The sequence below is a fragment of the Myotis yumanensis genome, unplaced genomic scaffold, assembly GCF_028538775.1.
Source record: "Myotis yumanensis isolate MYYU_CA2020_CCGP unplaced genomic scaffold, mMyoYum1.0.hap1 SCAF_7, whole genome shotgun sequence".
Taxonomy (NCBI): domain Eukaryota; kingdom Metazoa; phylum Chordata; class Mammalia; order Chiroptera; family Vespertilionidae; genus Myotis; species Myotis yumanensis.
Genome location: NW_027223758.1, coordinates 69980427 through 69996810, shown reverse-complemented (window position 1 = coordinate 69996810; position 16384 = coordinate 69980427). Strand labels below are relative to the sequence as shown.

General features: G+C 47.3%; 1 protein-coding gene across 11 annotated transcripts in view; it reads left to right on the top strand.

The window, feature by feature from the left end:
• GDAP1L1 (ganglioside induced differentiation associated protein 1 like 1) overlaps window positions 1-13570 on the top strand; it is a 39660-nt gene extending 26090 nt beyond the window's left edge. For 10 of the 11 annotated variants that reach the window (XM_070420901.1, XM_070420899.1, XM_070420900.1 and 7 more), the window contains 5 exons: window positions 96-288; window positions 1374-1547; window positions 6042-6139; window positions 6930-7044; window positions 12160-13570. In XM_070420901.1, the coding sequence (XP_070277002.1) occupies window positions 183-288; window positions 1374-1547; window positions 6042-6139; window positions 6930-7044; window positions 12160-12503 (837 nt within the window). In that variant the 5' untranslated portion in view covers window positions 96-182 and the 3' untranslated portion in view covers window positions 12504-13570. The remainder of the gene's footprint in view (window positions 1-95; window positions 289-1373; window positions 1548-6041; window positions 6140-6929; window positions 7045-12159) is intronic. The other variant, XR_011472194.1, reaches the window with a different exon arrangement.
• Window positions 13571-16384: the final 2814 nt, after the last annotated feature.

Sequence of the window (16384 nt, the reverse complement as noted above, 5' to 3'; positions counted from 1 at the left end):
ACCTCTGACCTCCCTCCCCACATGCCCAATCCCACCTGGGCAGAGTGTCCCTGTGTGTCCACCTGCCTTCCCCGCTCTGACCCTGGCCCCTGCAGGTGCGGCTGGTGATTGCAGAGAAGGGCCTGGCATGTGAGGAGCGGGACGTGAGCCTGCCTCAGATCGAGCACAAGGAGCCCTGGTTCATGCGGCTCAACCTGGGTGAGGAGGTGCCCGTCATCATCCATCGCGACAACATCATCAGTGACTACGACCAGATCATCGACTACGTGGAGCGCACCTTCACAGGAGGTATGGCTGCCGCCCCCACCAGAGGCCCTGCAGGTTCAGATGGGGTCCCAGAGCCTTGGGAAGCCTTTGGAAACCCACTGGAGCCATGGGCAAGGCTCAGTCTCCCCCAAGATGAATCACGGGCTCAGATACCCCTAGGAACTGCATAGCCACAGATCTCCACAATGCCCCCACTCTGGTACTACTACAGAGAAAGGACATGGTCCAGACACCCTCCCCTTGAAGCTCTGGGGCTATAGCTTCCTTCCTCAAAAATTCTAGAATCACAGGCATGGCCACAGACCCTTAGGGTCCCCTCGGGCATGAACAGTCCCACAGTTAGGGTAGAGATCTTTCAAGGATGCCAGGGCACCAGCAGGTCCAGCCCCCTGAAACCTATAAGCATAGTCAGGGCCGTGGACTCCCAGGAAGCCCACAGACATGGGCCCAGATATCCCAGAACCTTGCAGACAAGAATATGGCTGACACCCCAGAACCCCATACAATCCTATGTCCCTTTCCCTCCCTCCTTCGGTTCAGGAGCTCACAGCCCACAGCGGAGGCTGCAAACAGCAGCTGAGAGGGGATCAGGGCCCAGACATGCACAGTTTAAAAAGAATATGAATTAGTTGCCAACATTTAAAAATCAAGGAGATCTAATCGATGTGTTTTCTCTCACATTGATATTTCTCTGTCTTTCCCTCTCTCTTCTACTCTCTCTAAAAGTCAATGGAAAAATATCCTCAAGAGCATTAACAATTAAAATCAAAGAGAGTTGCATTTTAAACGTCCAGGTTTCCAGCTTCTGTTGAAGGCTGGCAGTAAGGAGCCCAGGCTCCCGCCTGCCCCTCAGAGGACAGCTTGGAGGTCTCCAGTGAGGAGGGGTGGTGGGCTGGACCACTAGGATCCCCTGTCAACTGGATGAGGACTGTATCTCAAGGAGTCCGGGAAAGGGTGTGGGCCGGGGATCTCTTGGCCACAACATTTTGGACTTCCAGGATGCTGGGGTTGGAAGTTGGGGTGCCAGAGGTTGGCCTCTCTGAATCAGGGGCAGGTGGCCGAGTCGGGCCTCATGCCCCTGGTCCAGCCCTGGCTGTGTCTCGCAGAGCACGTGGTAGCCCTGATGCCCGAGGCGGGCAGCCCACAGCACGCACGGGTGCTGCAGTACCGCGAGCTGCTGGACTCACTGCCCATGGACGCCTACACACATGGCTGCATCCTGCACCCCGAGCTCACCACCGACTCCATGATCCCCAAGTACGCTACGGCTGAGATCCGCAGTGAGTGCCCGGGGCAGGTGCACCAGCCCCTTGCTGACCCCCTTCCTTGCCCGCCTGCTCCCTTTCAATGGGAGTCCTCCTCCTCTTGCTCTCACTGGTGTATCTTACTCTCCTTTTCCCTCCTTCTCTCCTCTCTCTGTCCCTTTCTGTATCAGTTAATCTCTCTGGCTCTCACGCTGGGTCTCTCTCTCTCTCACTTCTTTTCTCTACAACATCTCTCTGGCCTTCCATCTCATTCACCCTGTATTACACTGAATGTCTCTCCCTCTCTTGCAGTCTCTGTCTCTCATTCCCATCTCCTGCCCCCTACTCTTGTCCTGCCATCCCATACAGAGGCTACAAGGCTGTTTATCTCTCTAGAATCTTGTCTTGTTCATGGGGAATTGGGCACCTCCCCACAGGAGTCCCAGCCCCAGACACCTAGGGTTGGGGCCCAGGGAGGTCAGGGCTATGGTTGGTGGCCCAGCATTGAGTGACATCAGTGTTGGCACCACCAAGGAAGGCTGCCCAGATATGGCAAGGCCCCCTATAGGGTTTCTGATTTCTAATTCAAGCATCACCCATGTGCTGGTAGCCTGGACGTGCCCATGGCCTAGTTCATCCGTTTGTTTCCAGCATCCAGTAAATGGGGGTTAGATGAAATCAGAGTATCCATCAACAAGTGTTTACAGACTTTTGTCCAGGCTCTGTGCAGAAACCATGGGGTCCTACAGACAGACAAAGCATGATAATTCGAAGTAGATGATAGGTGCCCAGTAAATGGTCACCCCCTCTGAAAGGAATAAGTTTAATGTTTGAAGGTGGGAAGAGGGCAGATTGTGGAACTCAAGCTCATCTTTGAACAAGACTCAGGATTTATCTATATTGTCCCATCCCCATTCAATCAAAAATATTTATGAGGTTTTTTTTATTACCCAAACCCTGGGCTGGGGGCTTGGGACAAATGAGGACAGACATAGCTTCTATCATCCCAGGGTAGCAGTTCCATGGAAGCAGAAAGACAAATGACCAGGTAATTATACCCTTTCCTGGACTCCTTAGTGTGGGATAAGTAAATTTGAACAACTTCTCCAGGACAGTCTGGCTCTTTATATCAAACATAGAAAGGACCAGATCTTGGAGATTATCCTGCAGTTACATTTGGGTGCATGTGCCAAGAAATATGTACATGGATATTCATTGCAGTATAGGAAGTGCTCGCAAGAGGATGGAAGTAACCCAGTTGTCCATGAGTTGGGAACTGGGTAAATAAATTCTAGACCTCTCACACAATAGAATACTGTGCAGCTGTTTAAAAAAATAAAGAAGCATATGGAATGCTAAGATGTATTAGAGAGTAGGAAAAAAAGTGAAGGGAAAAAAACATCAGTGTGCTATTTAGCATATTTAGAAAGAGGTTAAATTAGATGCACAAGTGCTTGCAAAGCAAGGAGTATTTCTGGAAGGATGCATGAGAAGCTGCCAGTAGTGCTTGCTTTGGGGGAGTGGAGATAAGGGACTACAGAATGAGAGGAGATTTACTCTTCACTCAACATTCTTTAATGTTGTTTGAATTTTTAAACAAGTATGTATGCATAATCTGTTCAAAACCAAACTGTTTGCTAAGGAGGCTGTGGGAACATAGAAGATGCCCATCCCAACCTCTGGGGTCATGGAGGATTCTGAAATGCAGCAATGTCCAGGGATGACCCACATCCAAGGATAAGTTAAAAGGGGAAGGAGAAGGAGAGTCTTTTCAGATTCAAGGGTAGGAGAGGGCATGGTGTGTTCTGGGGACCGAAGGAAGTTCAATGTGGTTGAAGTATAGCCCAAGGGTGATAGTGTGAGTCTGGGGAGCAGGTCTGGCAGAACTGGAATTTTATCCAAAGAGCAGTGAGTGGAGAAACAGTGATGGGAAGTGACATGATTGGATCTGCATTTTACAAAGATCACCCAACTGAGAATGGGCAGAGCAGTCAGGAGGTCCTGACTGTCAGCTAGGTGAGCAATGATAGTGGCCTGGACTAGACAGAGGTAGTCCCTAAGTGTTTCTGGAGGCTGGAGGTGCTCCTCCTTCCTACTCTGGGCCATTTGGAGGTACCTGGAAGGCAGTGGGGGGTCCAGAGCAGGCCAAGCCTGCTTCTTCCTTTGAAGAGGCTGAAAGGATCCCAGGGCTCCAGCCCAGCTGGAGAGGGGTGGAGAGACCTCACAGGATACAAAAGTCCAAGGTCTTCCCTTGGCCCGGTCTGTCCCCCTGGTGTCTGAAGAGAGCCATAGGGCAACGCCAGTGACTAGCAAGAGAGAAGATGCTGTACTTGACCTTCAAATTCATAAAACATCAATGAGGCTTAATATAGCCCCAAAGTGGAAAGATCTGGGAATGTGTTTGTTGGGTTTTTATCAGGCCAGGAGATAGGGTAGTGAATGGAGAAATCTCAGAAGTCAGAAATTTAACAACTTTTGTACCCGTTTACTAAACATTTCATTCATTCATTCATTCATTCATTCATTCCTTTATTCGTTCAACACTCACTGAACTCTTTCTGTGCCAGGTCTGTACTGGGTTTTAAGAGAACAGAGATAAATCTGACATAGCCACTTCTTTCCAGAAGCTCAGATTCTAGTGGGAGACACAAACATCCAGAGATAAGTACATGAGCATCAAATCTCCATGTGCAGCAGGACAGGTTGTGCACTGCACAATCCAGGGGGCACTTTTCTCATAGACGACAGTGTGAATGGAATTGTGCGTGGCAGCTCTGAGTAGTGTGTCTGCATTCTCTGGCAGACACCTGCACCATGTACACTGGATGACTAAGGCACTGAGTGATCATTTTTCCTAGAAGATCAGGAAAGGCTTCATGGAAGAGGTGGTCTTATGCTGTATCTGGAAGGGGATTTTCAGGAATACAGAAGACTATTCTGGGAGGAAGAAGAATGTGAGCAATGGCCTGGAGGTTTGAAATGGTCAGGCACATTCAGGAAATGTTAAGTATTTACTAGTAGAGTGGCTAAAATGTTACCATCTGGAGATAGGGACAGTTGGGGGAGCTCAGTGAAAGATGGAGTCAATGTGGGGAGAAGAAGTGCATCCTGCTGGGTCTTTTAAGACCAGTTGAGGAGCTTGGACATTATCTGAGGGCAGTGAGGAGCCTGGGACGGGTTTTAAGTAGGGAGTGGCATGATCAGATGTGTTTTGAGGAAGGTGTCTCTGTCAGAGTGGGAAAGGGCTTAGAGTGGAGAAAGTGCAGGTGACAGGGGTAAATCATAATCATCCAAGCAAAAGATTAACAGGGATAGTGAAAAGGTTGAAAGGGAGAAGGTAAGTATGAAAAACATTAAGGTGAAGAATCAACAGGACCTGGGGGCTGATTTGGTGTGGGGAGGAGGGAGACGGAGGGATTGAGGACAATCCTTAGGCATCTGGCTTTGCTTAGTGTGTGTGGGGATGCTGCAATCTGGGGAGAATGCAGGGAAGATGATGAGATTGGTCCGGCCAGGATGTCTTCAAGAAGCCCAAGGATGTCCAAATTGAGTTGGGGCCCAAGGGAGGGGGCAGAGCAGGATTGGGGTGCCACCACGTGCTTGATCTACCATGTCCAAGACTTACTGACCAAGAATTCCAGAGAATCCTGCCGCAATAAGGGAACAGAACCCAAGATCTTATCCCACTTAATATTTCCACCTCCTCTAGTAAAACCCATAGTTCATAGTTTACACTCTCAAAGTTAAAAATTTTCAAAGTTAGATTATAGGACACTACCTTTCTCCCATTAAGGATAATTCTCAAGATGCTGGCTTGAATTCCCATCATTGACCTACTTTCTTTCACCCTTGCCTTTTTGGCATCAAGGTCAGTTTTCCAAGGAAAGATGGGTCATCGAGTCCCTAAATCTTCGGGGAAGTTGCCTCACCACAGGTGGAAGTTTCAAGACACCAAAAGTCTCTTAGTTTTTCTTGAAATAAACAAGTTTTTCGTTGTGGGGGTGCAATGAATGAACACTAGACCAAGAATCAGGCAGACCCATGTTCAAAACATGCTTGTTATTCATGTGTGCGGAACATTATTTAGCCCCTCAGAACCTGTTTCCTCACTACAGAAAGGGTTTGGGGGACACACTGAAGTAGGAGTTTTTCCAAGTTTAGCATTATATTCATGCCTGACAAACTCCTGCTCGTCCCCTAGAGTGGCCTCCTCAGTGAGGTTTCTGGACGCCTGTCCCCCAGGCAGGTGGCTCTTTGGGTCCCACAGCATTCTGTCCACTCTTCATTACAGATTGACCATGCTGTTTTATAGGGGTTTCTTTAGATGTTTGTCTCTCCCACTATCCTGAGCCTACGGCAGGATGGCGTCTCACCCATCCCTATGTTGCAGCCTGTTGTGCCTACCAAGTGTTGGCTGTTGATATTGTTACTTCCCAGACCAATGTTTGCATGGGACCTATTCCAAGTCTGTGGGGGAAGTGATGGGGTACACTGAGTAACAGGACAGGACCTTTCCTATTCTTTCCCCAGGACATTTAGCCAATGCCACCACGGACCTCATGAAATTGGACCATGAAGAGGAGCCCCAGCTCTCTGAGCCCTATCTTTCTAAACAGAAGAAGCTCATGGTGAGTGCCTCCGGCCCTGCTCATTCCTCTTTCCCACCATCTTTTCCATGGAAAAGAAAAACTGGGAGAAGCTGGTCCTAGGTAGAGGATCAGTTGGTGACATGAAATGGGAAATCCATTGTTTGCTTTTCCAGTCCTGTCTCCTTTGTCATTTACTGGCTATTTGACCTTGGGCAAGCCACTCTCCTCCTGGAGCCTCAGTTTCCTCATGTGTTGGGTGTGTTCTTAATAGCAGAGCCTGCACTGGACAGAGGTTCTTGGGTAGTGAGGGAGTGTTCTGAGGAGAACCCAGAAGGATGGGAGAGATGGAAAAGAGGAAAGGACCAAGTTCATCTATTTCCACAGGGAGCTCTGGAGCACAAATGGCACCACAAGGTCAATCCCCCTTGAGGCCAGGGGCCAGCCTTTTATACCCTTATATCAATCAGCCATTGGCTACAGATTGCCTGGTGGGGGGTTGAAGGGTTGAAAGGGTGTGGGATAACCTTCCAAGTATTTCTTGGCACCTCCTCATTGGCCAAGAGCAATTCTCTGGAGAAGGGTCAGCTATGAGCCACTATCAACCAACCTTCATAGCAGCTGGTGTATGAGAGTACCAGCCCATGAAAGGGATCTGGGCAGGACAGCCAAGCTTACAGGAATATTGTGAGCTCCAGCTGAGGGTGCTATGATAATAGTGGGCATCCTATACTCTTGAGGGGATATTTGGAGATTGGATTTGCAGAACTGGTCATCCCAGCTCTATTGAGGCCAACTCTGTTTCTCTGGCTCCTGCCTACCCTGCTCCTAGGCCAAGATCCTGGAGCATGATGATGTGAGTTATCTGAAGAAGATCCTTGGGGAGCTGGCCATGGTGCTGGACCAGATAGAAGCCGAGCTGGAGAAGAGGAAACTTGAGAATGAGGGTGGGTACCAGCCCTGGGTAAGGTGGGTGCTGCTGCCCATCCACCCTTACCCACCCTGACCTTGACCAGTCCAGCTTCTTTTTTTCCCAAAGATCTCAGAGGACCCCCTCCCAGGGTTAGGATTATGGGCCATGGAGTCAGGCAGACCTAGGTTTAAGTCTTAGCTTGGTTACTTACTAGTTGAGTGACCATGGTTCAGGTACTTCATCTCCCTGGATCTCAGTTTCCACATGTAAAATGAGGATAATAATAAGACCTACCTAAGAGAGATGATGAGAAATTACATAAAATAATACATGTAGAGTGCTTAGATCACTTAGCACACAGTAGGTATTTAATAAAGGTTGGTGAAGATGATGATGGTGATGGTGATAGTGATGGTGACTTTTCCCCTGATCAGATATTAATATTATGACTTCTTTGTGCTGCAGCCAGACATCCAGGCTTGCCCAGACTCTCTGACCTTGACTCTTTCTGTTCTCAAGTGGCTCTCTTCTCTGGATCCTGAGCAGACCAGCTTCATTCCCACCTCCATACCTTTGCTCCTGCAGTATTTCCAGCCTGGAGGAACCTATCCACCCTCTCCTTTTTCCTCTTACATAACATCTTTGCCACAGCTCTTCTTCAGATTTTATTCTGGACCTTCCCGTTGCTCTCTTTTAGACAGACTTAGTCTTCTCTATTCAACTATGCAGTTTATGGAGCCTGTGCAATAGGTGCTGCTACAGTTACAGCTACACACACACACACACACACACACACACACACACACACACTTCTACTTGGAGCACAGTGACCTAGAAGATAAGTTTAGAGTCAGACAGGTTTGAGTTAGAGTTCCAGCTTTGCTGCCTGTACTGTGTGACTTGGACAGGTTATTTTCCCTATTGGAGCCTCAGTCCCCTCACCTGTAAAATGGGATGATAAAAATGCAACTTATGTTAACCCCACCTAGTTGGACTCTTGTAAAAATTAAAAGCACACAGTGAAGTGCCGGGAGCATAGTAGTTTAAGAACATATGACAGCTAAAGACGTGTACATTCTCCAGATGAGAAAACTAACGCTCAGAGAAATGAAGTGACTTGTTCGGGGTGACTTGCACACAGCTTTTAAACAGCATAGTTAGGGCAAGCACAGGTTCCCTCTTAATGGGTCCAGTGTTCTTCCAGCATCTCACAACTGAGGCCTTGAGCACAAAGCACACACAGGTCCCTAAAGTCCTCAACAGGGACATTGTCATGTGTAATGAAGCCAGCTGCCTTAAATCCCCTCCAGAAAAACGTATGGTATGGCTAAGAGAGGGAAATGATACATCCCTCCAGGAGGAACTTTTTCAGTTCTGTCAGAGAGGGTGCTGAGGGAGCCAGGACAGAAGAGTGCTTAGGGGCAAAGCCCCAGCTCTGCCATTCTCACTGGGTGACCTTAATTCTCAGGTGTATTTCATATATTTATCCATTAATTTGCTAGGGCTGCCATCACAAAATACCACAGACTGCATGGCTTAAACAACAGACCTACTTATTTTCTCACGAACCTGGAGCTAGAAGTCTAAGATCAAGGTGTTGGTTTCTTCTGGGGTTCGGTTTCTTTTGAGGCCTCTCTCCTGGGCTTACAGATGGCTGCATCTTGCTGTGTCTTCACATGGTCTTTCCTCTGTGGACGTGCCCCTGGTGTCTGCACAGCAAAATGTCCTCCTCTTATGAGGACCCCAGCCAGATTGGACCAGGACCCACCCTAACAGCCTCATTTTAACTTACTTCTTTATTTTATTTTTATTTATTGATTTTAGGGAGAGAGAGGAAGAGGGAGAGAGAGAAAGAAAGAGAGGAATCTCAATTTGTTGTTCCACTTACTTATGCATTCATTGGTTGATACTTGTATGTGCCCTGACCCGGGATTGAACTCACAACCTTGGCATATCGGGATGACGCTCTAACCAACTGAGCTACCCAGCCAGGGCAAACTTATTTCTTTAAAGACTCTTTCTCCAAATACAGTCACTGTCTGAGACCCTGGGGTTAAAACTTCAACATATGAATTCTGGAGGGACACAATTCAGCCCATAATGATTTATGTATTTAACAACACTTACTGTGTGCCAGGCACTGTTTTAAGTGTTTCACATATTTCAACTTATTTAATCCCATAATAACTCTAGGAGGTATGTAATATGAGTAACCCCATTTAACATGAAAAAATTAAGGCACAGAGAGGTTCAATAATCTCCCAAGGTTACACAGATAGAAGTGGTGGAGGCTGGATTCAAACACTGGCTCCTTGAGTCATTCTTAAGCACTAGTTCTGGCTCCTCTTCTGTTCTGTAAAAGGGTGTTAAATGAGCACCTACTTCACAGGGGTGTTGTGAGAATCAGTGAGAAAATGCATGTAAGGGGCTCAGCACATTGCCTGGCACATGGCATTAAAAGTGTCTGCAAATATTAGCTGCTGTTATGATCAAGGGAGACATGGAGCGTGACCTAGATGGAGGCCAGAGTTGACGGTCCTGGGGAATAGCTGCAGACACATTCCTCAGGTGGTCCTAGCCTGTGAGCCTCCTGCCCTCACTTTCTGTTTTTGTCCTGAGGTCTTCCAAGAGCAGGCAGCATTGCACTGTCCGATAGCCAGATGAATGGGATTGTTTGAGATGGAGAAGTGTGGGCAGTCCTTTGTCCCTCCAGGCTGAGGGAGGCAGCAGAGGCCCAGGAGGGTGGCTATCAGTTTTAAAGGTCAGACTGGCTGGGCCCACATGGTCTCTGGTGCTCAGTCACCTACCAGGGCACCTCCAAACCTCCACTTCTCTCTGTGTGGAGCAGAGGTATTGTAATGTCATAGTTAAGACCCATAGTGGAGCCAGGTACTGAGTCCTGATATGGACAAGGGGGACCAAGTGTTCACTTTGAGACACAGTAAGTTTGAGATGCCTTTTAGACACACAAGGGGGTATCACATAAGCCATTGGATATTCTAGTATCATTTTAAAAGGAGAAGTCACAATTTAGAGATAAAGATTTACAAGTCTTTAGCATATATGTGGTGCTTAAAGCCACAGAATTGAATGATTTCGTTTAGGAGAGAGTGGAGACAAAGAGGGGGATCAAGAACTGCTGTATTAGTTATCTACTGCTGCATAACAAATTGCTCCTGGACTCAGTATCTTAAACAGAAAGCACTTCTTATATCACACACGGGTCAGGAATTTTGAGCAGCTTAGCTGGGTGGTCTAATTAAGGTTGTATAATGCAGGCTGTAGTCAGGCTGTTGGTTGGGGCTCTGGTCATTTGAGCTGGAGGATTGGCTTCTAAGATGGCTCGTTCTTAGGGTTCCTAACTAGATGTCTCAGTTCCCCACTGGCTATTGGCAGGAGACCTCAGCTCCTCACCACGTGGGCATCTCAATAGGGCTGCTTGAGTTTCTTTGCAACATGGCAGCTGGCTTTCTCCTGAACAAGTGATCTGTGGGAGGGAGAAGCAGCAGAAGCCACAGTTCCTTCATGACCTACCATTGGGAGTCACTGTCACTTCTGCCACATTCCATTCCTTAGTACAAGTCATGAAATACAGCCCGTAGTCCTGGGGAGGAGAATCAATCTGTGGACACATTTTAAAACTCCATGCCTGCCCTGAGGTTCCCTCACATTCAGAGAGGCGTAGGGGCAGAGGAACAGGCAAAATCAACTGACATGGAGTGGCCAGTGAGGTAGGAGGAGCCTGTGTCATAGGCTCTCATAAAGGGTCTGAGAGGCGGAGTAAACCAAGGATAGCAAAGCGGCCCTGGATTTGGTCCCATGGCTTTGGTGGTGACCCTACCAAGAGCAGTTCCACTGAACTCGGGACAAAAGACTGAAGAGTGAGTGGGAGGAAGTGTGGCCAAGTGGAGACAACTCTTTTGAGAAGTTTATCTGTAGAAGGGAATAGAGAAATGGGGTGGGGGCTGAAGAAGTGTGAGGGGTAAAGGGAGCAATTTTTTCTTTTATAGTACAAGGTGTGTTTTCAGGATGGCAGAAATGGCCCAGTGAAAGGAGAAGGATGCAGGACCAACGATGCAAAGTCCATGAAAGGACAGAAGGGGTGTGGTCCAGGCAGGACCCCATAGGACACAGGGTGACCCCAAATTGGTAATTGAGGAGGCTTATTATAGGGTCTGTTTATAAATATATGTGGGCAGGATTTAGGGAAACCACAAGGAAAAGCATGGTATCCTGGGCCTGAGGTCGTGAGAGGTGGGAGCAGTTTCAGGAACTGGACAGACAGACTGCATAGCGAGGGCCACCTGACAGAAGCTGTAGCTTTCATTCTAGGGACGCAGCCAGTCGACAGTGACCTGCAGAGAGGAAACCGAGGGATGTAAGACTCTGACCTCACTCTCACCACCGTCCTCCCTCCTGCCACTGCTCCCCATTGGTGGAACCCCCTGGAACCAGAGTCAGTCTTCTGGGGCACGAAGCAGCAAGGAGAAGGGAGGAGAGTAGATCCACATGCTAGCTTTTCCTCCCAACTTACAAAAACACTCTTGACCTGTGTCAAATTATTAGTGTATCCTCTCCATTACAGCAAAATTCCTTGAATGAGTGATCTTTGCTTACCGTCTCCAATTCTTCTCCCTTTCTCACTTGAACTCCTTCCAACCAGGCTTTCACTGTCAGCATCTACTCCAGCTGCTCTTGTCAAGGTCACCAGCTGCCAAATATAATCTCCATTCTCAGGCCTCCTCTTACTTGACCTCTCCACAGCATCTGAACACAGCTGAGTATTCCCTTCTCCTTGGAACACTTTCTTATCTTGGCTTCCACGACACTACACACTAGTGGGCCTCTCGCACCTCCCAGGCCACTCCTTCTCATGCTTCTTCAGTGGTTTCTCCTGTTTCCCAGTATCTAAATCTTGAAGCCACAAAGCTCAATGCTTGCACTTAAAAATTCAGTTGATTTAAAGAAAAAATTGATAGGGATAGTAAAAGGATGCGGCAAAATCATTAAAGTTGTGTAGGAGTGAATGACCCTGGGGAAACACCATAGCAGGCGGACAAACATCAAAGGAGTCAAGGAGAGAGGAGCGAGTGCATGGGGTTGAAAAGCTGATCCCTCCTGCCCCCATCTCCTCTCTCTTCCACTCTAGGACAGAAATGTGAGCTGTGGCTCTGCGGCTGTGCCTTCACTCTCGCCGACGTCCTTCTGGGAGCCACCCTGCACCGCCTCAAGTTCCTGGGACTGTCCAAGAAATACTGGGAGGACGGCAGCCGGCCCAACCTGCAGTCCTTCTTTGAGAGGGTCCAGAAGCGCTTTGCCTTCCGGAAAGTTCTCGGCGACATTCATACCACCCTGCTATCGGCCGTCATCCCCAATGCATTCCGGCTGGTCAAGCGGAAACCGCCATCTTTCTTTGGGGCCTCCTTCCTCATGGGCTCCCTGGGCGGGATGGGCTATTTTGCCTACTGGTACCTCAAGAAAAAATACATCTAGAGCTGAGCCAGGCCTGGGCTTGGTGTCTGACTGTCAGTGTCTCTGTGCTGTGTGATTCCCAATGAGCTCTCAGTAATGCACTGTCTCATGAACACTTGAACAGCCCCTTCCCCACCCCTTGTTCGGAGTAATTCTATTGTCAGTGTGAAAACATTCCATAGTTTAGAAGTAGACGTTGCCAATGCCGTGAGTTGAAGCCACGGCTCTACTAAAGGAGAGAAAGAGTGAGAGAGAGAACAGAACAAAGCACGAATGCCTTTTCTTTTGATTCAAGGTCTCAAGATGGAACTGTGGGGACTGGTTAGGATCTGAGGTGAGTCCCAGGCCATTTCACCCATCAGGGCCCAGATTCTGGGAGGTGCTGGGGGCTCAGAGGGCCTGACCCCTCGCCTCCCCTTCCCTCTTGCCCAGGGAACTTTCCACAGGACAAAGCCAACATCAAGACTCAACTCTTCTAAGTGGTACCTCTGGGTGGGGCTAGAGATCCGGAGACTCCATGGGAGGCCCGTGAAGATCGGAAGGGACTTCATTCTTCTCCTGGACATGGACTGAGACAGCAGTGGCTCAAGCCAAGGCAGTGGCACCCAACCACCAAACCAGGACTAGGACGGACACCATGAGCACACCCTCATTCCCCTCCTGCTGTGGCCAGTGAGTTTGGTTTGGCACTCTACTAGTAATCCCTGAAGGCAGCATCCATCATCCTCTTCCCACCTGGAGCTGATTTTTCCCATCATGTGAGGTGGACTTTCAGCAAAAGCCAAGTTCACAGTCTTAGAAGGTCAGTCCGGCCCGAGTGCAGGGGTGGGTCTGGAGGTAGATGAACCTCAAGTCCCTCTCCTAGCCTCTGCCAAAGCCATCTCCTTTAATGCCCACCTGTCCCATCACTTGTGGGGTGCCTCGCATGCCCCACCATGCCACGCAGGGGGATCTCCTCACCTATGCTGCCCACCCTGGTCCTGTCTCACTTTCCTGTGCCTTTTGCATGTTGGGAGAAGGTCTGAGTGTCACTGCCATTCATGCTTAGAAACCACTGAAAGCCCCCAATAAAGCATCCAGGAGAAGCAGTTGCTTTTCATTTGTAAACCTGTGTTGTCCATCTAGCTCTCATTTCCAAAGGCTGGGATCAGAGGGGTGGAGACACAAGATTCAGCATCCGTGAGTTCAGGTTTCAAGTTGATGAGTGTAGGGATGGCTCCTGGATAGACTTTGCAAAGTTCTGCTCTTGACATAAACCCACCTCACTTGGACAGTGCTTCACAGTGTACAGAGCATGCTCACAGCCGTTTGCTTATGTACACGGACTGTCAGGGGGCTCCCAGGGCACATGTCCTCACAATTACCCAGAGAAAAATGTGTCCAAATGCCCCAAGATCCTTAAACCAGAGGTATAATTTGTGGAACATAAGGCATAGTCTTATTTATTTTATTAAAATGTATAAGAATTTTTTTCCATCGAGATGAAAAGAAAAAAAAAGCCAGGGCCAAGACAGGGCAAGCATTTAGATACTTGAGGCATTATCTAACACGGTCCACCCCTTGGCTACTTAAACATCCACGCAGACCCTCCCACTCATAATTAAACTCCACTAAAAGACAATAACATCATGCTTAATTCTAACAGGACCAATGCTCTCCTAAAATGGGGATATAACTTCTCTCTAAAAATGAGACCCACAAAGCCCCACCAGCCAGTACCATCACTCTGGATGATGTCAGAGTCTCTTTTTGGTCCACCTCTAGTCCCAGAGATCACAGGCACACCTCAATATACTGTAATATATAGATTAAGACATCAATTTAACCATAACCAGTAATCCTTATATGCAATATATATACGTATATGACAAGCAGGAAAGAAAACACTCATAGTTGCTTCAGCCCTCATTTTTGTAACTGATCCTAAGGCCATTGTTGATATTTATAATTTCTCTTTTTTTTTCCACTAGCTATTCTATGTTTTGGTTTTTTTTGTTTGCCCCCAGCCTGGACCTCATGTTTAGGGTATTTTACTGGTGAAATGATTCAGACTTGGGCTGTTGTAGTCTTCTATTAATCTTTTGCTGTTGGATGTGGAAGTATAACGGGGCACCCAGAGAATCTTCTAGTTCCCATATAGTCTTCCATGCCACCACTGTAGAATTTACTCTTGGTGATCAGACCAATCATGCCAGCCAGTAGAGTAACCTACTTCTTTGCTTATAGTTGCAATGGTACGAGGAGCTCAAAATGACTGAGTGGCAATCAATGTTTTCCTTAATAGAAGCATTCCTTCCTTGAGAACTATAATATCTAGCCATCAAAGTCCAAAGTTTCAGGGATGGAAAGCAACATTTTTGTGAATGGGTTATTTTGTGCAATAGTGAAAGTATTTCCACCTCAGCATTGCTGGATCCATGTTTCTTGCATGTGGAGAAACAGCATTATGGTTGGTACAAAGTATATGATGTGTCCTGTAGACAGCATCCCAACATTGCAGTGTCTCCCAGCTGGCCCTATAAGGGAGTCTTCATTAGGCCATCTCAATTTTCTATAAGTCTGTTGCTTCTAGATAAGACCAGAAAATTCCATAGGTATAATCACACTGCTACATTTATTTTGCTGTAATGTCACCTCTTTGGTCAGAAGCAGTATTGTATGGAATATCAAGACTGGAACCAAGGTGTCTGTTCATATGGTCAAAGAAGGCAAACCCATATACAGAATATACAAATTGCTGCTCCCTGTGTGATGGAAGAGGTCAATGTAATCAACCTGCCACTAGGTGGGGAATGGTACCATATCGGGAATTCATGCAAGGTGGGCCCTCAATGGTGGTTTTAGCTAAATCAGTCTTTATAAGAGAAGTCCATGTTATTGTGTCCACTTATAACCTCTAGCTCAATTACTGGCCATTTCATATATGAGCCTGTTGAGAAAAACCTGTCCCATGTGAGGCACCCCACAAGTGATGGGACAGGGGGGTTAGTGGGGAAAGGAAATACTGACATCAACAGAACAAGTCATCTGGTTCACCTATTTATTGAGAGTCTCCTCTGAAGTGGGTTTCTTAGGGGGAATATTTGCATAAAACACAATTATCCTCTTCTGTATCCACTGTTAAAGATCCATCTACGTACCTTCTCTCACAGACTTCCTTATTACCAATCCTCCAATCCTGATCATACAGTCGAACCATCCATCCCATGAATATGTGTAGATCCATATTTCTGAACTTCTATCTCCATCTAGATAGACAACCATATGTAGAGTTGTCCCTCATTATTTGTGGGGGATTGGTTTCAGGACCCCCCCACAGATACCAAAATCTATGCATGCTCGTAATTATATAAAATGGCATAGTATTTGCATAGAACCTACACTCTTCCTCTTGTCTGCTTTAAATCATCTCTAGATTACTTATAACACCTAATACAATGTAAATGCTATATAAATAGTTGTTGTACTGTATTGTTTAGAGAATAATGAAAAGAAAAAAAGTCTGTACGTGTTCAGTACAGATGCAGCCATCGCAGGCCTAACTACACAATACATATCAACAACAGTGTGCCCTGGCCAAGTAGCTCAGTTGGTTAGAGCATTGTCCTGATATACCAAGGTTGCAGGTTCGATCTCCAGTCAGGGCACATACAAAAAGCAACCAATGAATGCATAAATAAGTGGGACAAGTCAATGATTCATTCTCTCTCTCTCTCTCCCGCCCTCCCTCTCTAAAATCAAATTTTTTTAAGTAACATTTCCCCCCAAATATTTTGATCCCTAGTTGGTTGAATCTGCAGGTGCAAAACCTGCAGATATGGAGGGCCGACTGTATTGCTTGAAGTTCTGTTCACTGAAAGGATTTCCCTTCTCCAATATCTTTCAGGCCTTCCTATAGTGCT